The sequence below is a fragment of the Acanthisitta chloris genome, unplaced genomic scaffold, assembly GCF_000695815.1.
Source record: "Acanthisitta chloris isolate BGI_N310 unplaced genomic scaffold, ASM69581v1 scaffold34715, whole genome shotgun sequence".
Classification (NCBI taxonomy): domain Eukaryota; kingdom Metazoa; phylum Chordata; class Aves; order Passeriformes; family Acanthisittidae; genus Acanthisitta; species Acanthisitta chloris.
Window position 1 is genome coordinate 33,063 of NW_008674839.1, and position 23,322 is coordinate 56,384.

The 23,322-nt window shown below is 44.6% G+C and overlaps 1 protein-coding gene across 1 annotated transcript in view; it reads left to right on the forward strand.

Moving 5' to 3' along the window:
• Positions 1–879: 879 nt before the first annotated feature.
• The window catches only part of WBP1L (WW domain binding protein 1-like), a 23,683-nt gene continuing 1,240 nt past the window's right edge, over positions 880–23,322 (forward strand). The window contains exons 1-4 of the mRNA XM_009075497.1: positions 880–906; positions 10,616–10,718; positions 21,546–21,707; positions 23,130–23,320. Of these exons, the coding sequence (XP_009073745.1) occupies positions 880–906; positions 10,616–10,718; positions 21,546–21,707; positions 23,130–23,320 (483 nt within the window). The remainder of the gene's footprint in view (positions 907–10,615; positions 10,719–21,545; positions 21,708–23,129; positions 23,321–23,322) is intronic.

The following is a 23,322-nucleotide window of genomic DNA, read 5'->3' on the forward strand; positions in this document are numbered from 1 at the left end:
GCTCAAGTAGAATGAGAAACCTTTTGACAGGGCTAGTCGCATTTTCCTTGGCGAGAGGAGGATTTAAGTCTCTACCTGTCTGGAGAGGCCCAATCCTGATCATTTGGAAATCAGGGAGGTTGTTGCTGTTTCTTTAGAGAGACAGCTGCGAGTTGAACAGCCCTGTAAGAGTTGCTCAGAAATGGTGGAACCATGGTGGCAGGCAGAAGGTGGCACGGGAGTGCTTCGGGTCTGTGAAGACTCTCCCCAGGTCCCACAGTCTGGGAGTACTTGGGGAAGCCATGGTGGTGGCTCCTAGGGCTCCAGTGCTCTTCAGCAAGCACCATCAAACTTGGCTTTCTCCTCAGAAACAGATGAAATGTCTATTTTTGCTTGGTGAGATTTAATCATCACTGAGGTGCTGTTGGCTAATGCCAGCATTTTTAATAGATTCCCCTCATTGCAGCATCCCGTCAGCAGGGAGGGGAGTGTGCCTCTCCTCCGTGGCTCCCTGCCAGGGTCCTGCACAGGCTGTTTGCAGCGAGCTGCCTGCTGTTACCCAGCAGCCGCCTTAAGGCTCAGGGCTGCCTTTTTTTTTCTTTTCTTTTTCGGCAATTTTTTTCAGAACTGCCCAACCTGATGTCATTTCCCTCTCGTGAACACCCCGGCTGGGCTGCGTCTGAGATATGTCACAGGGAGTGGGAGGAGAGGAGGAGGGGGGGGAGCCAGCGAGTGCGTGCAGTGTCCCAGGACCCTGTTTACTTAGCATTCCCAGTCGAGGAAGCCCTGGTTTAAATAGGATCGGAGGAACAGGCTGCCCACATCAGATGAGGAAATGGTCACTGTGGGGCTTTAAATTCCTGCCTTCCCATGTGCTGGTGTGGAGGATGAGCCTGCAGAATGCCTTTCCTCCTGGGTCTCAGACAGGTAACTGGCTTTGGTGTGGTGGGAGCTTGCTCAGGTGGAGGATGTGACTGATTGATTTTATTTTTATTCCCCCCACCTCTAAGGAAATGATTTCTGACTTTCCCGGAAGGGAACTGTGCAAACAGCATTTCCCCTCCCGTGCTGTGTGATCGGGGAGCACAGTTGTATGGGAGATGCTTTTTACTAGCCAGGAAGGAACAAAACTCTGAGCCAGGGACTGAAACTCCCTTGTTGTTGTGGTAGGCTTTGCGGCAGGCAGGGTGGCTCTTTGTGTCCTGCTCCTGTGCAGGATTTTTTTAGTTGGGTTTCAGGGTGCTTTCCACAGTCCTTAATGTGGAATTGAGTTTGCATTGCTTAAAAACATGATGAGCTTTGAGCTGTTTTCTTGTGCAGGCAGTATTTGCAGTGTTAAACTGTGGGTTTTAAAAACAAAGAACAGAGAAAGAGGCATTTATATATATGTGTGTGTGTGTGTAGGTCTCATCTCTGACAAAGGTCACCAAACGGAAAATGGCAACATGCTGTGATCCCCAGCTTGGTGACTTTTTAATTGTTCTGAGAGAGTTTGAGCTTGAACAAGAAACTTGGGATAGTTTAATAGCTGGTAATGTCGAGTGGAATGAGAAACGGTAGCAACTGCCCAGCTGCTCCTCGCTGGAGGAGGTGCCAACTATGTGTTCCTAGGCTCGGGGAAAGCAAACCCTTTTTTTGGTCTGGGAGGCACGTCTGCAGGGCAATCTAACTGTAAACTCTTCTAGCACTCCTGCGATCTGTAATCCACAATAAATATATGTTGCATGATATCAGAGTGCTGTTTGCACTTTCTAATTTAGAATTATTAAGTTGAGATTGGACCACAGCGTGTTTTTGACAACTTTCAGTCGTTTAGAAACAAAGGCAAAAGGACTTGAGCACACTGCTAAGTAAACAGTGCTGTCTCTTTTTCCTTATCAGTTAGGTTTTGGTGAAATGCAGCTCTCCCCCTCCCTCTCCCTCCCACCCTGCGGAACTGAAAACAGTTTTACATAAGAAACTACCTCTAGCACAATGACCTTCTGTGATTGTTGCAATAGCTATAATAATAGTTCACTTGTTAGCACTCACGGCAAAGAGACTTTCCCCGAAAACCTCGGAACTGGACCAGAGAGGGAAATTCAGGCACCAAGGCTGAATGGCTTTAGGTAACTAAAATGCAGAGACACAGCTTCCTCAGATGTTGAGATTGCTCGAATCTCATGGGGGTGTTGTTCTTTAAGTTCCTATTTTAAAACTAATCTTTTTGTTTTAGAGATGTGTTCAGGACAATTGAGGTGCTACGTAAAGTGTTAAAGCAGAAGTTAGGTGTAATTTGCTTCATTTGCTCGAACAGGGAATATCCTGTTGTCTTAGTAGATGGATGGTAGTTTCTTACTCTGCGGAAAAAAAGCTGTTGCCTCAAGAAGGCAAGAGCAAAGCTCTTGACTATTTTTATCCGCCGATGAAGGGTATAGTGGCAAAGAGCTGCTTGAACTTTCCTTAGTTTTAATCATATTGAATTTTAATCATTTTTAGTCTTAAAAAATTTAAGTGTTTGTGATTGTGTCCTGCATGCAGATACTATTCAGAAATTTCATTTTCCACTTCCAAAAGAGCAGAAAATACAGATTGTTAGTGAACAGTGCTGTTTAATTGAAAGTGTGGGAGGAATTCAGGAACATCTCGTCACCTCTATTGTCTCTTGGTTTACACTGGACTGTAAACACTTGGCTGTCTCGCATGTCCTTTGTTGTTCTCACTCAACACAAGGGGTGCTGATCCTGGGCTGTGCCTCACAAGCTCAGGGAAGAGGTGCCGAGTGTGGTGTCCTCCTGTGAGCTGTGTGATGATGATGGAAGGGACATGGTGAGGGCTTCGGCTCCCCAGGACCAGCACCCCTTGCTCTGCACCCCTGCGCAGCACTGAAAAACTGCTTACCCTGGATCTGTCTTCACTTCTTCTTTGGGACCCAGCAGCATTGCAGCACTGCAGATGGCCTGCCAAACACATGGTGGAATTAAGGTGTTTGGTTGGGTTTGGGGCTTTGTGTTGTTGCACTGAAGATGATGTTTAAATGCCTAAAAAGCTAGGTCAGCGCTGTCTGACGTTAGTGGGATGTGGGTGTTTAAAGCTCCAGTCCCAGGAAACATGATTGTAGAGGATCTCAGCTTTCAGTTTTAAGTAAGCATTTCCTCTTAGGGTTGCAGGCGGAAGCTTGAACACATTCATCTAGTTCACTGCATAAATGTAAAAGGCAAAAAAATAGGTTCAAATGTTGGATTCCTAACCTCTTCAGTTGTAATTTTAACTGCTCAAGTTTTTCAGTGGTGTCAACTGGTGGTTTAAAACAGTAGAACGTGAGACGGCCTCCTCAGAGCTGTAATTTCCTAGAAATGCTTGTCTTTAATGTAAGAGGGCTGGGGACTGCAGCTGGGAAACTTCTAGCAAGGCGTGAGGAAGTAAACACTCTCACATGGTGTTTAAAAGGCAAACGTGTAGTTCTTGGAGTCTGGAAGTGAAACTTGCAATAAATCGAAACGAAACCAGCTCTTACTGAAACGTATTAGTGCCCACGATCCGTGAAAGGACTGCGTTCCTTTAAAGATTGTTGGAGTATTTCTCCAGGATAAATGGATGCAACAAACCAATTTGTTCCTCAGATAAAGGTTAATAAAGCCTTAGAGGTTCTGCATCTGCTGTCACTGATTAATCATGGTGATTTAAATATAATTCTTCTTACACTGGCATTAGCAAAGCAATAAATGTTGTGGGTTAGAATTCCCATTTCGGAGATCTTTATTGTGTTTGAGACAGCTCAGAGGCATCATTCCTCCCCCAGTTGTTATATTTTAAGTATTTGGATGTTTGCACTTAGTACTACTTTTTTTTTTTTTTGTCACATTCAGCAAAACAAAATTTGTGGTGGGTGACTTATGAAAAGATGTCCAGACTTGATTTATTTCCTGGCCTCAGCTGTCTGTCATAAGGCAGGCTTACAGGAATCCATCCCCTGTTGTGCTGGCAGGGGCTGGCATCTGAGGTTCCAGTAACTCCCAGCAGTCAAAGCCACTTTCATCTGTGGCAAATTCATGTGCTTATGTTAAATTCCCCCACCAAAGGCACGACACTTGCTCAGATGGTGGTTTTTTTGCTTTGTATGTTCCAAAGGACTAACAAGTGTAGTGTTTATGAAGACAGGAGATGTCTGGAGACTTTGGTGCAGGCTTAGCTGGGTGTCTGTCAGTCCTGAGCTGCCCTGGTGAACCAGTTCCCCAGCAGTTCTGCCTGTCCTTGCTGAAAACCTACTGCCCTTCTCTGAAAGGATCTAGTGAGTTTTTATTTAAGATTAACTTGGATTAGTATCTGGGGGATTGCTGGCGAACCAGGAATTGCAGTAAACCCTGTTGCAAGATTTGGCACTCCAGTCTAGTATTTTCAGTAGCAATTTTAACTTACTACCACTTGAGTTTCTCATCTCTTCTTTGGTAGCTTTGTATTTGCATTCTCATGAGCTGTTGCTGATGCACTTGGCTAACCAACACTAGTGATAGTCTGATATGTGAATTTGATTAACAGCCAAGTGGGAACTAATAAGTAGTGAATATCAAAGAGTTGTTTCTGACGTATTTAATATACTGACAGTCATCTCCATTCTGTTACTCAGAATGTTTAAACAATATATATGGTTCAAATGCTGATTGTGAGTTACTCAAAATACATATTTTAATACACTTTCTGAAGATTGTGTCACTTGCTTAACTCCATCCTGCTCGTTGTTGTGGGTGCGGCCGGGAGCAAGGGACTGCTGCTTGCAAGTAATGAGATTAGTGCAATAACTAGGTCAGGATTTTTATTTATTATCAAATAGATGCTTATTACCAAACCCCCTGTGAGAGCTGTGAAACCAGAAGGTCTGGAGTGGTCACAGGCTGAGTCTGAGTCCTGTTAAAACTAGTCACATCTCGCCCTTCAGCAGATGCCATCTTGGCAGTCTCCCTTCAGCCTGCTGCTGGGCTGTGCTCTGTGTCCCACTGTTTGTACGCCTGTCTCTCAGTCCCTTACTCCCCCCTGGCATTCTGTTATTATTCCCCATCTCTTCCAGTTCAAACAGTAATTTGCTGCATGGTGCCTGGACAAATGCTGTACTGAAGTTTGGAGAGCGTAGGAGATTTAGAACAGGTCTAAAAAACTGGCTATCCTAGCAGACAGGAATGGCCTATAACCTGCTGTCAGTAAATGCAAGTCACAATTCCAAGTGTTTCCTGGAGTGTCTGGGTGTGACCAAGGTTAGGATGAACTCTGGCAGGTCGAATGACACATGGAGGCCATATAAAAGCAAGGTGTTCATATTTAGTGTACTGGAGCCTGGATTTCTGTGGAAAGAGGAGACAGAGCAAAAAGCTGAAATGGTTTCTAGATCTTCATGTTACAGCCACGGCTGGTTTTGGTTACCTGGTTAATGCCAGCTGAGGAGTCATCTTTTGTAGGTGGTTCACTGCCAACTGTGCACTTTGAGCGTGGGCTGTGATGTTTGTTGCTGCAGTTGCACATATTAATTTTCACCTTGGAAAATAGCCACACTGGTCTGGAACAGGCTCATCTTCATCTTTCTCCTTTTTGTCATAGCAACCATGTTCCTGGGTTAACTTTTGAGACTAGAAAAGTGCAAAGTGTCTTGCTCCTTTAATTGTGGTGATACTCCACTGTCAGTCACTTCTCATTTTCGTTCCTTTCCTACATTGGCTTCAGATGCAAAAAATCCTAACAGATTTACAGGTATTAAATCCAACCATTTAGTACTGAAAACCTTCACAAAAGGAGAATAAGGATGTCTGATTCCATCCTTCCTTGCAGTAAGGAGCAGTTCAGTAAACCTCTGTGAATGCTTTCTGTCTTGATCGTGCCCCAGAATTTGACCTTAATTTGTCATGTAGACCTGCAGCAAAGGTCCAATACCAAACTGGAAGGTGAAGAAATTAATTGGCTTTTTTCCCTGGCACTGACATTAATGTTTGCAGTAGTTTCAGATGTGACAACATGTGGCACTGCCTTGAGTTCTCTTATACCTGGCACTGCTGGATATTTTAAGGATTATTTGTAAAAGCACTTGACAGCAAAAGCATGCTGCTGCCAGAGTTGCCAGTATGGTTGTGGGTTCTTCACAGATGCCAAATACCAACACTAAAATAAGTTGTAAAAAAAATTCCTATTTTTTTATTCAGAGTTCCTTTATAATCTGAAATATGAAGAGATTCTGAAGATGAGATCTTCCCAACTCAACCAATTTCATGAGGAGAGCCTGCACCGTATTTCGCAAATGGTTTCTGTTGGACTGGGCAGGGAGAGAACACAGACTCCAGGACTGCAGAGCCTTCTGAAAGCTCCCAGCTTTGGAGTGTGTGTGTGTGGATCCAGTGATTCCAGTTTCTCTGATCAGCTTTTAGGATGATGCCAATGAGGCAGTGATGTGCATGCAGCCTAGAGCACATGCTGATTTACAGGACAAAGCAAATCCCTTGAAATTAGCTGGGAATCTCCTAGGCTTTGCAGGTGGGAGATAAGGGATGGCATGTTCTGGCTCCTTAGTTTCGAAATAAGAATATTCTGCTCTGATGGAGTTGAATGCTCTTTGAGAGCAGACTCGTGGAGATCCTGCTTAGTAATCCTGCCTGGAGGCATCTGCAGTTAGCTGAACAAAGGCTGGTGGGGTGCTTGCCTGGACTACAAGAAAACAAGGCTGTCCTTCTGCAGGGAAGCCTACTATGGAATGTAGTAGCCATTGGTTATTGGGGAAAAAAAGTGCTTTTGGAGAGAAACCCTCCCCCTTCCTTGTTTCCATAAGGCTACATAAAAAAAACCCCTAAACCTCTGTAATAGTTCAATAAAACCTCCATGCTGTAAGAACAGTTAAAAATTATCATTACAAGCTCTGTTTGTAATGGAAATTAGAAACTAAGGTAGGTCAATAAAATGTGAGTGCTCCAGCTTTGCTTCTATGAGATTTTCCCCCCCATATTTATTTTTCTTATCTATAGAACTGCTCTTTCAGGCTGCTGCCTTGTCCACGCCTCTTAGTGTGAAAGAGGAAATAGTGTGCTTTCATAGCACAAGTACTTGGGATATTGTTTCCAGGAGACATTTAGGCTATGGATAACTATATTGCTGATATGTCTTAAGTAGTTACAGTTTCGCAGTATATGACACACAGAATGCAAGCGAGAAGGAAGCAGAAATGATACAACACTGCTGTATGAAAAGTGCAGCCTGGGATTTAGATAGAAATTGAATCCAGATTGAAGAGTTTGGCTTTAGGTAGAAGTTTCCTAAGAAAAAGTGTCACTGTCTCTGTCATGGCCTGTGCATAATGGTGGCTGTGCATAATCTCTTCCTTAACTTGTACAAAACTGGCAAGAAACTGTACAGTGGCTCAGCTTTTCACGGAAACGAGCCTGGACTTAAGTGGGTAGAGGAAAGGAGACTGAAACACTTGATTCAAAGGAGACATCAGTAGCATCTCAAACCAAAGCTCTCCTTGTGCTGGAATCTTTCCTACTGGAGTTTTGTTTCTGAAGATTTGTTGCCTTTACATTTTTTCTCTTTAAAAAACTTTCCCTGTGCTGTGTAACCTAGTGTTGGAGGTGGCCATGCTTTGAGCCGTGGTCAGACCATGTGACCTGCTGGGATCCTTTCCAAACTAAATTATTCCTTTATTCTGTGAAACTGTTTGGAAACAAGGGTGACAGTCTGACGTGTGGCACCAGTTCTGGCTGCTCCCTGTTCCCAGAAGCGCATTGGTGGCTGGGCTGGCACAGGGCTGCAGAAAGGCTCCAAAAGGAGCTGCTTGGACTTTGAGGAGCATGCCTGGTGGTTGTCCCTGAAAGGACTTTATAACCTCATCTGTTCGGAGCTGGGGGAGCTGAAAGCCAACTGCAAGACTATTGGATGGTACAAGTGCATATATATTACCAAGGAAGGTGATTTGTCCTGGTCAGTATGTAAAAGAAGCTCTGTGCAGTAAGATTTAAACTCTGCTTTAGACGGGAAGCAGGATGTTGCTTGAGACTTGATCTCCAGGAGTAACCTGCAGAATACCAGCCTAGCTGCTGAGGATCTTCTGTGCAGCATGTACACTGCTATGTCTGTTAGCCAGCTGGGCTAACTAGAAGCAGTTCTGCACATAAGCATATGGCAGTGTGGAAAGGTCATTTAAAATATAATAAGATTGGCAAGAGGGAGTCAGGAAGTTCGAATAAGAGGATGATGTGATGGAAGACTCTGAAAACAGGACTGCTGCAAGTTCTTAAGTGGGAAAAATACAGTGGTGTTGAAGCTGTTATAAGTTCCTGCTGCCAAAAGACAAGGATGCATTCCGTATTGATACTTTTTGGAGCAGACAGCACTGAATGGATCAAATTTTTGGGGAGTAAACTAGAGGTGGTCAAGGATAGATCCATGTGGTGATGCAGAGGAGATCTTGAAATGGCATTGTGGGACTGTTCTTTCACCAGCTCCTTGTGATTCATTTGCTGGTTCAACAGGTCACATTGAACTTCATGTGTCACAATTGCAGACCTCAGCCAGTCACTTTCTGACTTGTGCATTGTCAACAGGATTGCAGTTTTGCAATGGGGTCTTAATTTCTCAATTCTGTTGATATGAGAGCCAAAATCTATGCTGTTCATCAGTTACATTAACTCTGCAAGGCCAACAAAAATGAGGGAAAGTGTAAATAAGCTCATAAGAACCGATAAGAGAATTGATCTTGCCTATTTCTAGTTCTTTTGCTGACTAAAATTGCATTTTTTTGGAGTGAATAGCATGCCTGAAGCAGAAAATGCTGTGCTAGCTCAGCAGTGTCTCCTGAAAGTTGCTACCAGCCTCTGCAATTAGAGGTAGAAACACCTCCTTATCCTGTAGGAAAGTGGTGTTTCTACTGTTGACATGCAGCATCTCAGAACAAGATGTTTACTTTAGCTACCTGTAGTAAAGCACTTAGACTGGTCTGTCCAGCAAAATGTTCTTCCCTTCCTGGAAAACAGAGGCAGGTACCCCTCCAGCTTGTTGGTTCTGCAGGTGAGTTTTACGGAGCTGTCCAGTTGGTGCTTTTTAGAGCCTTTTGTTGGAATCATCATATCCGTGGAAGGAGGGGACCCACTATCATATGCTGAGTTGTTTGCTGACTTGTGCCCTCACATGATCAAACACCCTTTCAAAATTTGTCTGATTTCTTAGGAGAAAAATGCAGCATGAGGTCTTTTCTGTTGAATCTCTTGTGGCAGGAGGTTCTTGTGCTTCTAGGGGTTATGTTGCTCCCAGAATTTGAGTGCTCAGGTGAGGGACCTGCAAGGCTCAGTGTTGGGGAGGGGCAGCTCTGGCTGGGGTGCTGCATGGTGGGGAAGGGCTGGTGCTCCTCCAGATCCCCGAATAGACTGAGTCTCCTTAAGAACGTGGTGCAGGACTCTTCTGCGTTGAAGCTGCTGCTTCACATCACTTGTTCAGTGAGGTGGTGCAGCATTTGAGACGCACTTTGGCTTTTGCGCGTATAGCAACTCCACAGAGGCTTGTGAGAAATGTGGCCATGGTGCACTCACATGTAAGAGAGGAACAGTGCAGTTCAGCAAGTGTTGGGATCCATGGATGTGCATCCCTTTAGGCTGGTGGTTGGGTTTTGTTGGGCTTTTGTGTGTTGGTGTTTTTTGGTTTGAAAGTTGGTACTTAAAAAATTAGTTCTTTCAACACATCTTTCAGTATAAATCTCCCCACGTTTTCATTTCCTCATAATAAATTTTTTGAGTGAAAGAAAGTGAAAAATCTTAAAACTTTATTACAGGTTTGTTTGCAACATCAGTGGTTTTTGTCGGGATTTGTTTATTTCTTAAACTGTAGAGTGTCCTCCTAACTTCCATGTTGCCCCAAAAGCTGTCAGAGGATGTACAAACCACAACTGTAAAATGCTTCTGGTTTCTTGTGTTTTGTGCCTTTTCCCACCCATGTTTTCAGACTAGCAGGGAAACACAGATCTTTGTGAAGTGGTGCACCATGTGGGGAACTGAGACCTCACACCGTAGTCCTTTTCCATCTTAGGTGTCTTGAGGACCTGCTGGGTGATACGATATAGCTGATTTGGCTCTGCTCCTGGATTGCTTTGCTATTCTAGGAAGAAGTTTTACAGGAATGCTGGTCTTATATAAAGCACATGGCTAATTATGAAGGAATCATGGTAGATGGGAATCTTGCAGGAACATATTGTAATTATCATTTAGATCTAAATGAATCCAAGCAGTCTTTTCTCAAATGATAATGTTCCATCTATGAATGCATTTCCTCCACTTGGCATTTGGCCCCCGTAATGAGCGATATTGTGTGCAATGTGGAACAAATGTCATCTCTCCTTTAAGAGAATGCCTGGCTCCCAGAACATGGTCCCTTTTAATGGAAAAGGAAAGGGATGCTGAGAAAGCAGCGCTGACTAGATGCTAAAACTGTCTAACTCAACAGTTTGGAGATACTGTTGTTTCTGCTGAACAGTCACTTTGTGGTTTTGGTGATCTTTGAATACTTTTTAACTTCTCTATGTATTTTAGAGTTTCCCAAGACTGTAACTTGTACTTTTCAAATGCTTGCAGATCATTGAGTAAAACGTTTATAGATGATACTGACAAAGCATCTTAAAAGTGTGTCTGTTTAATTTTAGGACAAGGAAACCTGCATGGGTGTCAACAATCAAAGTTACATATGTGAAACGGGCCACTGTTGTGGACAATCCCAGTGTTGCAACTACTACTATGAACTCTGGTGTAAGTCCTTCATTTTGTATGGCTTCCCTTCTTAATCTGCATGGCTCTCATACCATACTGCAGGTCTGGCTTGTGTCCCGTGGGGGGTTATATTCAGCCCTTGTTGTGCATTGCCATTGCATTTCACTGCAACACAGTCTGGAGCTGACCTGATAGGACAAGGAAGTAGGGTTGTTCCAATGGGTGCTGCCTGCTTTCTGAGGAGTAATGGGTTGTTTTGCCACTGTCCTTTGGCATTCTCACTGATTTGGGCAATACTGAGGGTACTCAAGATAGCATCGTGTGTGAGTGAGGAAACCAGCTTGAGGGAGAAATACTGATATAATGATAGTGTGCAACACTAGAGTTGCGCACGCTCAAACAAGGAATTAGTTCAGTATCTTTCATCTTACTGTTTTAGCTATTTGCAAGCACAGCTGTTTAAATCTGATCTATCTTTTTAAAGATGTCCTTTCAAGGAGGAGGTCCAGGGTGCTTATTCTCCTCAGGACTCATTGCATTTGGAGCTCCTTGGAGGAGAGAAGTCTTGGACAAGTCCTGTGGCCTTACAGTGGCTTAATGCCACGTGCTGTGAGGAAAACACAGTGTCCATTGCAACCCCTCTTACCTCCTCTTTCCCAAAATATGGGATTTAAAACTGCCAAAGTTTCTAGTGAGTGGTTGAGTGACTGTACCTGATAAATCCCTTTAGATGGCAGCAGGCAGGTCAAAGCAGGTCAGCAAAACTCTGATAAATACATGTGGAGAAATGGCAAGTTAAAAGGATAGGAAAGTAAGAAATACTGAATTTTAAAGGAAAGCTTTGAGTTGTTCCAGTCTGATGGTGTTTTCCTTTCCCAAGGAGGAGCAGAAAGGGTTGAACATCGATGCTGACATGTGGTTGTACTGCCAGGAGCCTAGGCTGGGAGGGCGTCTGTGCTCTTGGAATTTGGAAATGTGGAACTCTGAACATTGTGCCCCCACATTAGAGACTGGAGATACTTTCTTACCACACCCAATGGCATCTTCCAGCTTTTATGCAACTGTGCTTTCTACTTAATCTCTGTTGTGCCCACAGTTTCACTTTCCCAAAGTATTAGGTATGTGGAAATGCATTATACATACAAAGACTATCACTTAACCTGGATCCAAGGACAGGAATAGCTGGAACTTCATCCTTTAGTCTAGAAACTTGCTTTTACTTTTCAAGTTAGGCAGTGAAGGATGGAGGATGTGGTTGTAAAGTAAACAGGGCTCTGATAGACATCTTCAAGACACACTGTGCATCAAACTAGCAGCTGCTGTGTCGATACTAATGGCAGGATTTGAATGTATTGCAGACCCTTTACAGCAGGAGTATTTTCCAAAGTGTCCAGACAGTTGAAGAAACAATTCAGTATAGGGGTGGAGGGCAGCAGCAGAGTCCTTAGTGAGCAGCATAGGCAGAACAGATGGCAGGAATTTTTTGGACTAGATGGGGATGTGTGGACAAAGCAGAGTGGGGAAGGTCAAACCCAGTTTTGGATTCGCGTGGGTGGGAATGTAGAGGGAGATGCATGTATGAAAGGGCTTACAGACTGTGGCAAGAAGGATCTAAATTGGGCAACAGCATGGAGTACAGCTGCACATGAGCTTGTTGCACGGTCACTCTGTTTCTCCCATGGACATCTTGAAAGAGACTTAATTGAATCTCATACTAATAGTGTGGTCTGAGCAACAGCCCCTGCCATTTCCATGGGATGGGTTTGCTTTAACTGTCTGTGCTCTCAGTGGGGCACAGACTTTTATACTGGGCGGTGCCTGGCTGCATCAGAAAAGTTCTTGGAAGATCAAACCAGATTTTGTTGGAAGAGGGCAGAATATTTCAGGCTCCTTTTTCTAGACCAAGTACATGAGTTGCTGAGATCACAGAGTAAACATTTTGGTGGCACACACTGCTGGATGGTTCCTCAGGAGAAATAGGTTTCCACGTGGAGATTCATATTCCTTCTGTGTCACAGAGAGCGTCATGTACCACACTGGGATGAGGGGGATAATGCCAATGTGAGACCTGTTTTCTAGGCTTTCTGCAAATGGAGGCAAACATCCAACGTTGATTTTACAGTTAATGTTTTCAAAGCTTTCTTTGCTATTGTGAGTGTTAGAAAAATGTTTCTGGGATGGGGTGGAGGAGTCACAGTGAGAGCATGTCCTTTACATGAAAACTCATATTCTAGAGCTTGTGAGCTTAGCTGCTGCCCCAGGAATTGTTGAGTATCTCTGGTAGGTATGTGTGGTGAGGCACTCAAGATCTAGGTGAACAGCAGTGATTGTATATGTAATTAGTCTTAATATGAGCAATGAATTGGTGATGTGGAGAGCAACAGCTTTACATGCTTGGGAATAGATTAGCTTTTTAAAGGTTAATAATAACTTTTGGTTAATGAACAGTTAACTTAGCAGCACATTTTAATTATGGTTTCATGGTTGTTCTGTGTTTTGATTTTAACCAGTGTATGCATGTATTGAAGTAGCTTTTGGGAAGTTTTTGCTTCTCTTGACCTTCTCAGACCACCAGTGCTTTTGTGTGCCTGAAAACAGACCTTCTTGCTAGTCCTGTTGAATTACCTCCCATATTTATTTACCACCACAGCTTTGTGGGAAGGAGAAGAAGGTGGTGTTTGAAATGGAAAAGAAAACTAGTCTTTGCTGGGCATGCCTTCTGAAATGTGATCCTGTTTTGTGGCCACTTGAAATTTTTCCTGTAAAAAGGACCTTTTCCCCTGTTTAGGAATTTGAGGGAAGTTTGTCTTTTGAAAATGGCTGATCTCAACATTTCTAGGCAGCAAGTAAGATTGTGGTAGTTACAAACCAGTCATTGAGGGTAGTGGAATAGGATGTGAAATCAAGGTATTATTTTGTTAAGGGGTGGAGTGGAGGAATGGAGAATATGATACACCAAGCAGGTGGACAGGCTGTGTTTAAAATTAGATAACAGCCTGGTTCAGATTCCCCACCCATCTCTTATTTTAAAAAAATAGTGCCATGTTGTCAAATAATAAAACTATATTCAGATTCATAAATATAGGTCTGATAGCTTTATAAAGGTCTAATTGTTTCTTAGCTCAAGCTTGGTAGCTGGTAACATGGCAGGAAAAAGCTGCATTGTCTTTTAATTTTCTTGGAATATAATCATAAAAAGTAGAAGGAAAGAAACAGCTTTACTGTTTGGTTTCCTCATGTAGGGAAGGGGGTTGGTTTGGATGGTGGATGAGCTGGGTCAGCATTTTGCTGTAACAATTTCTTTGGGCTACTCAGAGAGATCATGGTCCCCAAGGCAGAGATTGTGGTCTTGGAAGACTGGCAGCAGCTGGTGGACTTTGCTTACTGACAGCTTTTATTCAGGTCTGTATGATGTGATTGTGATTTGCTGGAGTTTTCCAATGCTGGCCTTTATCCAGGCCTGACAGGTGTCTTAAATGTTCAAAAACATCAGTTTTCAAAATACAGGAGAGAAATTAGTCGAGGAAAGCGGTTCCCTCAGGTTAAGTAAGGCTCAGATCTTCTCAATTTTCCCCAAGTTAAAGTGTGTAATGTGGACTGAAAACTAAATCCAGATCTCCTGATGTCCATCCTTGTGTCTCTGCTTGCCTTTTGAGGACCAGCATGAAATTAAATGATTCCAGAGGCTCTGAACACAGCAAGCAAAGCTGTAGAAAGTATTTTGCATGATGTGATTGGAAAAATAATACACTGGGCTTCAGGAACTGTGGAGCATGTAAACAGGCAGCTGGTCGCTGCATGCAAAAGGTCTCAGCTGTAGGATTGCAAAGTTAGAGAGCTTAGCTGGTCTTGGGTCATTTAGGTACTGCATGACAGACCTGCACTGGCGATGAGTGAGTATTGACATGTTGCATGTGCCTATTTTGCTCCCTTTGGTCTGCTTTAGCAGTGACATTGAGCACCTCTGTTTCTGAAAGAAAGAAGAGAAAAACAGATCTTGACTGTTTTGGTCCTAGTGGAAGGGTTGTACTGGAAAAAAATGTTCTGTTTGCAAGCAGCACAGTCAATGTTTTTGCTGATTTTGAACATTTTGCTCATCTCTGCACGCTTCCCCTTGGAATCGCCAGACAGCTCTTTTCCCCAAAAAGCCTCCTGCCAGAAAATTTTGGCAAGTATACAGTTAGTTGCTAGAACTAAAGCAACTGCTGTACCATGTACATATTCCAGGAGGTCAGCTTTATAGTAGGAATTAATTTCCAAGACTTTGCTGCAGTCTCCAAAACCTTCAGTTATACGAAGCATCAGTCCCTCATTTTCTTCCTTTACCCTTAGTTGTCTTATCCCTCAGTATAACCACGTCCCTTTTCAGACAGGAATTTGTGCTGTTCCCTGCCTTTCACCCAGCCTCCTACATGGTTGTACTTGCTTCCTCTCTCCTAGGTGTATCAAACCTCCCCTTTGGCTGTTGTTACTTCTCAGCTGTGCTCAGCCATAACCCTCCCATGGCAAAGCCTCACTGACAGAATAGGGCAAACAACAGATGTCACAACCCTACGGAAACTCATGATAAACAGGGTCACTGAGGGAGTTATTTCCTGATTTCCTTGGACTTTTTGTAGCCTAATCCAGACAGTTAAATCACCTTAAGCTTGCTCTGGTCTGGCTCAGTAGAATTCCCAGATCCAAAGCAGAAGGCAGGCTGTCTGGCATAGCCTGGCTGTGCGGATCCGGACTCTTGCCCTGTGTGGCTGCTTCCACCCGTGCTGTGTTAAACAGCATGGAAAGGCAGGAGAGCTGGATGGTGCTGTTTCACCACCTGCCTTGTGTACCTCCAACCCAGCTTCTCACCACATATTCAGATCTGTTGGTGCAGAGTGTTCTCCAGATCTTGTTACCAGATGTTCTGGACATGGTTTCAGCTGTTTCCCTCTGAGCTCTGTTAGACTACTGTTCAACATGCATTTTACCAACATAGATCTCTTGGGAGAGACTGGAGTTAGAAATGTGTCCTCTGGAGCACAGGAGCAATTGCCCTTCAAAGGCTCCCTCCCTAGGAAAGAGGCATAAAAACAGTGTCTGCAGATTTACTGCCTCAAGTTGACGCTCTTTGCAAGATAAGCAAAGGATTTTTCTGAAATATGTCGTTTTCCATCTTATCTCATGGCAGTGACTCTACCATGTGCAGTGGATGTTATTCTGAAAACTAGAAACCAGTTGCAGTTAACATCCATCTCCTTTTGTCTGTGTTACCAGTCTGGGAGCAAGCGAGCAGGAGTTGGAGATGTCTTCATCTTTTTACTTTTGCCATTGTACTCTACAAATATTCAGTAACTTCCTCCTGCAGTGTGTTCAGGCTAGGACTGCAGTTTCAATGACTTAAGCTGACATAAACCTGTCACTGAACATCATAGTCTTTCTCTTGCCACTGTTGTGTTTGGCAAATGAGTTTCAACCTGCTCTGGTTCCCTCAAACCAGTTCAAACCACAGCTGCGCACAACTTTGTGTCAGCACAAGGAGAGGTGGAGGAGGCAGCAGGAGGCATGGATGAGACAGGCAGGAGAGGAACACATAATTCACTGGCTTCTTTTTTTTCCTTCTTAAACTGTTCGTAGGCCTATGGCCTGGATCCTTAAACAGCAGCGTTGTACAAGCTCGTGTCTGCAGTGGCAGGAGATGGTGGGGTCTCCGTTCCAAAGGACATGATTGAACCCAAGTGCATCCACATTGTGGTACCAAGTAAACCTCTGTTCTATTTTCGATGATAATGTTGGCCCTGGGAAAGACAATTCTTTTCCAGCCATGGCTGACTGTGAGACGACCGTTTGGGATAACACTTCTTAGTCAATGAAACTGTTTGTCTGCAGTGGCAGGAGATGGTGGGGTCTCCGTTCCAAAGGACATGATTGAACCCAAGTGCATCCACATTGTGGTACCAAGTAAACCTCTGTTCTATTTTCGATGATAATGTTGGCCCTGGGAAAGACAATTCTTTTCCAGCCATGGCTGACTGTGAGACGACCGTTTGGGATAACACTTCTTAGTCAATGAAACTGTTCCACTTCTCCTTCTGTTCACAATCAGCTCTCGTGGAGCCAAAGCTATTACCCAGATGCTTGTTGGGCAGACACAAAGACACTTTGCAGTATGTTTTGGCTTGCTTTTAGGGGACTTCCTGCCAACAGAGCCATGGCATTTGCCCAAGTTTACCATGAACTTGAGGGCAAATTTCTCTGTTTCTACCCTTGGAATGCTCCAGAAAACATATTCCATTTTGCACAGGATTAAAGGAGCTTCCCTCAATGGCAATGCTGATGGCAACATCCCGGACAGCAAATACAGTACAGCATCAAACCAAACGTTGCTCCCTCCTTCTTCATGAGGGAGGAATGCTGGTTTTTTAAACCTTAAATTATTTTAAGTTTGGGCAAAACTATGATTAGTGTCCTAGAAAGGTTTTTCTTGAAACTTTAAGCCTAGAATGTTCTTTCACAGCTGGTAGAAAACATCTCTGGTGCATAACCATGTGATGGTATTCCCTTTCTCAAGGATGCTGTAGGTGTAGCAGCATTCTCTTTCTTCAGTACTCCTCTGGTTGTTAGAGATGGCTTGTGTGGGAGCTCATTCTGTTCACAGGTGTTTCTGCATCTCCATTCTGGTTCCCTGAGCTTGGCTTATGTCAGGCTTACAGCTCTGAGCCTGTCTGATGCTGGGTAGGAGATCAGTGCTTCTTTATTTATTTTTATGAAAGGTTTTGATGTCCTGGCAGGGAAATATTTTGGCAAAAATCAACTCCTTGGCTGTGTCTATTTCACCTTTGGTTGCATCATTATCCACCCATTGGCATCACCAGTGAATCTGACAGAAAATATAGCAGTGTTTCTCAGGACTCAGCCTGTTTTGGGCTCTCCAATTTCTGACTCTTTCATAAACCAAGAGTGAGCTTGAAATTGTCTTCAAGCCTGATGGTCCCCTGGTGCATGTTTTGCTCCAGATTGCTACATTGCATCTGCTCAGGCTGGCCATCGCAAGTTGTTTTTCCAAATACGCTGTTTGCACTTTATCAGACATTCAATGGCAAACTTGGCCCAGGATGCCCAGTGTCTCCCAATCTGTTCTCACTTTCCAGTGACTGCAGCAGTAGCTCAGCACAGAGCTGCTGAAAAGCAGCTCGTGTCCATTTGGGAAGCAGGTGCATCTTGAAGAGCACAAGGAAGGCTTTTGGAAACAGGGAAGGCTTTTGGGGACTGTGAAGACAACTAGCAGCTCTGTGTTACTTGGCCTGTAGAGGCTTTTTAATGCCAGACTTTAGTTGCCTCTTTATATCTCACCCATTTTCAGCACAAGGCACAGCTGGTACCTGCTTTTGCCATGAAGGAGATGTTAGCACGTAACGCTGCTGTGCTCAGCCTCCACATTTCCTGCTTGTGTTATCTTTGGGTGAATTTGAAATTCCCCTTCTGACAAATGAGCTGCTGGGTGCATGGGCCAGTGGTTCTGCTTGGCTCACCTCCCTGCTGCTGGTTTGAAGCCAAACATCACCAGGTGTACAAATGCACAGCTCGGCCATGGACATCTTCACTGCTCTCTCCATACTTTTAGACATAATATTTACAACTGCGCTTGGCCTTGTACCACATAGTTTTATCCCAAATCAATGACCATACTGTATATATTTGTTAGGCTTTTCTGTTCTGCAGCCAAAATTGCAGCTGTGCCCAAACGTCTGGCAAGTGTGTGTTGTAGAGCCTTTTATGGAGGCCCTGAACTCCTAGCACTGTGCTGGACTTGCAACTAGAGCTGCACCCAAACCACCTCTCAGTGCTGAGACTCCTGCCCAAGCAGCAACCAAGGAGCCCCTCGTGTGCCTCAGCACCCATGGGTGTCCCATCCGATTGCTGCCGATGCGCTGGGGGATGCACCAGCCCTGCAGTGTGTTTGGGTGACGAGGTGGGGATGAAGCCATTAAAGAGGACACCAGAAGCCAGGCCAGCAAGTGGCTGTGGTGGGCACATGCTACTGCTCTGTGATCATCCAGGCCAGTCCTCAGGCTCATGCTGAGTCAGGAGTTGAGTAATTCCTAGAAGCTCTAGGAAGTGTTAGTGGTTAATGAAACCAGGCAATAATGTGGTATTAGTGGGTTCTGTTTCTGGAAATTCTCAAGAAAAACCTCAGATTTCGTTCACTCGTGTTTGCAAGCAGGCACAGACCCTTTGCATGAGAACAGAGGTGATGTTCCTGGCACCATGGCCAGATTGCAGTCCAGCAAACTGGGATCTGTTTACTTCAAATGCCACCTGCGGTTTCAGCAAAAAAATTTGTTATCCTGTTGTATGTTGTTGCTGCCTGTTGTTAGCAGAATTGCCACACCTCTTCCCAGGAATGGCTGAGCTTATTTTGACCCCTGCTCTGAGCTTGTGCATCAGTTTGTCTGCAAAGCACTTTGGGATTTTTTTTGGAATGGGTAGAGAAGTTTTCTAAAGAAATACTTTTTTAATCTTCTGGATGCATGCTTGGGTGGGAGCAGTTATTCCCTGCAGAAATATTTTGGCTGCTACAGCTGAGATTGCTTAATAGTGGCAGTTCTCCAGGACATCTTAACTAACTAAGTGCTGCTTGCTACCATTGCATCTAGAGTCCTTGGAAAAGGACATGATCAAATGTGTTAAAAAGCATCTGTTTTCATAACTGTAGCTAAAATCCCTGGATAGCTGGGTGTAATTTTCCATTGTTATTGAACACATGATCACGGACTGCTCTTTGAAAATAAGGAGTACTTAGAAGATGAACTGCAGGCCTGCCTCAAGTGCATGGTGGCATGCTGTGCCAATGACCTGGTTTTGATGAGTGTATTCTTGCTTCCTCAGCAAGCAAGAGCCAAGGGACCTTCTCTTAGCAAGAAATAAAGTGTATTTATTGGTGAGAGTCTTCAAACTGTGAGATGGTTGAAGCATTGTGCTTGCGTAGCAAGGTTTTGGTAGTGCTAGAGGCTACAAGGGTGGTTGCAAATGCCTGGCTTTGGAGGGAAGGGTGGACTAGACCAATCCTTTTAGTTGATATAAAAGGCTATTTTTAGAAGCAGAAGGGTGTTTCGAGGGTAGTGGACACTTTCTCGGCTCGATTTGAGGCAAGTGCTGAGGGCAGCTTGAGTGCTTCATCCTTTGCTTCTCTGGAGTGAAGATCACAGTCCACTCTCTGCCTGTCTGATACAGCTGAGCAGGATGGATAGAGAAAATACCCAGGAACCCTGATTTACAGCCAAGCAGGAAAAAAAGTAAAGTGGCATGTTACACCCTCATTTGATAGCAGGCTTTGATAAGTTTGGGTGTAAGGCAGATTCCAGTTGATCAGGGGACTAGATTGTGCAAGGCAAGAGAGATATTTCTGTTTGCTGCACCAAAATACATGAAGAATTTGGGTTACAACACAGGGAGGTGAAAGTCCCTGCTCAGAGTGCTCAGAGGCAGATGCAGCATATCCAGTTCACCTATAAACAGCCCAGTGCAGGTCTCTGAGATGGGTGATATGAATCGATTGCACTTTGTCCTGAGCCGGAGCAATACTTCTCTCATTCTTCAAATTCCTAAACTGTTCACCTTTCCCCACCCAGCTCTTAGCTGGGAAAACATTGCAAACTCAGCAGGGGATGCTGAAAACAGCAAGGTATTGTAAAGGTGGGACTAGAGGGGTTTAGTGGGGAGAGAAGAGCAGTTTGATTGCACAGGATGGACGGACCACGCTGAATATGGACTGTAGCAGCCGGAATCTTCATTTTGTCTGTTTGGGAATAGCGAAGAGTGGCAGAGGTCTTACAGAGAGAAAAACAATGTTGTGATCTCTGCTGAGGAGTGACGGCCAAGCCTGCGTGTTTCCAAAGAGGGAGCTCTCCCAGTGTCCTTGGCTGCACAGATGGAGCTTGAAAACAATGGATCGCAGACACCTTCAGGCAGGTAGAGCTCTGAGCTGCACTTGAGGGACAAAAGCCTAATCCAAAGTCAATGTTGCAGCTCTTTGAAGTGTGTCTCAGTAACGTTTTTCCAGCACATGCAATGTGAAGGGAGATCTGTGGAGAGATGGAATCATTGCACATGTTGTAGGGAATGGAGAAAATCCAGGAAGTGCTCTTTTAAAATCCCCTTTTAAGGAGCAGTGTGTGTTCAGTACAACAGTGCACAGAAACCAGCCGTGGCCACAAACAGAGCAGAAGTTGGGTTTCTTGAGGATTCAGAGTGGGGGGCTAGTTTAATTTAATTTTGGATAATTTAAGACATTGAATACAAAAATAAGTTTTAAAAATATTTTGAGACATTTATATAAAAAGAGTATGTTTTTGTTAAACAGAACAATGAAGGATTGGGGCTGGAAATTTAAGAGCAGTGCAAACAAAAGCAAAACATAGTGCTTGGGGTTTTTCTCTTCTTCTGTGGTCAATCTGCAAAGTGTCTTTTGTGTCTTGATTATTATTTTCAGGCCCAAGTGGCTGTGGGAGGCAAGTTCAATGCTATTCACAGCTCTGCTCATATTTTTGGCTAGAAGAATTGATATCCAAGGAGTAGGAGCGATGGAGGGGGATGCTTAGCCCTGTCTCCATATTTTGTTCTTCTCCAGTGTTGTGCCTGTTGAAACATGATCCACATTATACCAAAGTGTGTAGAGAGTTACCTGGTTCTGGCCAGGCTGCCAGAGCAGCAATTTCCCACGCAGGCAGGTAGGTCCATGCTGAAGCCTCCTGATGCAACACATATTTCTGCCTGTAGAGCAGTGCAGGGTTCGGATCTAAGCCTTTCAGATGATCTACTCCATTGTGGTTTCCTGGGTTTGGATGTGGCTCTCACACTATGGCTAACACTTGCTCTCCCTCGCTGCAGGGTTTTGGCTGGTGTGGACCATCATCATCATCCTCAGCTGCTGTTGTGTTTGCCATCACCGACGTACCAAGCATCGTCTCCAGGCGCAGCAGCGGCAACACGAGATCAACCTGATCGCTTACCGGGAAGCCCATAACTACTCAGCCCTGCCATTTTATTTCCGTATGTATCTCGCATTGGTTTTCCTGGAGACCCCAGGGAGCAGGGCAGCAGTGAGTTTGCTGTGTTGGGTAGAAGGAAGGAGCAGTAGCTGGACTCAGTAAGAGGTGGTGAGCAGTCAGCATATTCCAACTGCTGGAGGCATTTGAACACCATTGAGTCTGAAGTTGAACCACACCAGCTACAGCACCTTCACACCCACCACTGAGGGAAGTGATTCCCTGGGCGTTTTTCTGCAAAGGTTCTTAAAATATCTCTTGTGGATGTTCCTCCTTTCCAGCCTGCACTTGGTGCTGGTGAGACTGAGATGCGGGAAGCGGCTTCATGTGAAATTTGGTCACACAGACTGGGGGGAAGTGATGCTTCAGCAGGGACTGTGCTGGTCCCACCTTGTGCTGCAGTTCCCAGACCACCTGCTAGTCAGCAGCCCTAGGACTTTGCACAAAGAAGCTGTTGCCCACAGCTCAGGGGTAGTACAGTCATTTTGTGCTCTCCTTGTGTCCTGCTACACTCTGCCAGAACAGCAAGTCTCAGCCTTCTGACTGGAGGTACCACAGCTGAGTTTCCTGTAATGGGCTGTTGAATTGCATGTATGAACTTGCTTTTCTTGTTAAACTCTGGCAGGCACGTCAGAAATCATCCCCAGCAGCCTTTTCCTCCCCAGCCCCAGGGATACGCTATTGCACATGGAAAAGTGCAATGCTGTCCTTAAATGTTTCCAGTATTTAAGTCCATTCTGTCTATATAGACTATTTTTGCCTATTAAGAAATAAACAAAGTCTTTCATAGATTTTTTTGTTTTGTTTTGTTTTGAGGGGACTTTGTAAGTAAGACTTTGAGGGGCTGTAAGTGCAATAAACCAAACTCTTTTGCCAGTACCGGCAATTTATTCTGACTGCACCAGAAGAATAGAATCTATCACTAAAGCAGCAACCAAAAACCATCATCCCGAGTTCGTTGTAACCGCTCGTGTTTCTTCATATTTGCACAATGCTTTGTGAGATGGAATCTTTGCTCTTGAGAGTGGAAACTTGGCTGAGAAGCCAGAGTTGGAGAGGGCTGGGGAGTTATCTCCCATGTTGTTTCCTCCAGCCAGCACAGGCCGTGCCCTGGTGCGGTTTATGGGGCCGTGTTGGGGCATGTGGTCCAGGGCAGTGTGAGGAGATTTGACTGGTAGCTGTGAGTATAGACTTGAGAGCCAGATCAGGCTACTCTGTCCATCACCTCCTGTGCCACATTTCTTGCTTCTCTAAAACATGACTTGTCTCACTGGGGCCCCATTTTGGCACCCCCTGTGAAGCCCACTGAGCTGGTCAGTGGGAAGGTGCTGGTAGATGACAAATGACATCCCGACCTGTATTAATGCCTCATTTCCTGAGATAAGCTGCTCCTGAAATAACTTCTCCACTTGCCTCCCACTTGTAGGGTTTTTGCCAAACTATTTACTACCTCCCTATGAGGAAGTGGTGAACCGCCCGCCAACCCCCCCACCACCGTACAGTGCCTTACACCAGCAGTGCGTCCCAGCAGGCAGCAGTAGCACCATCCCAGACACGCCAAGGAACCTGCAGCCAGCACAGAGCAGCTCCGCAGCGCCCGGCAGCAATAACGGCAGCAC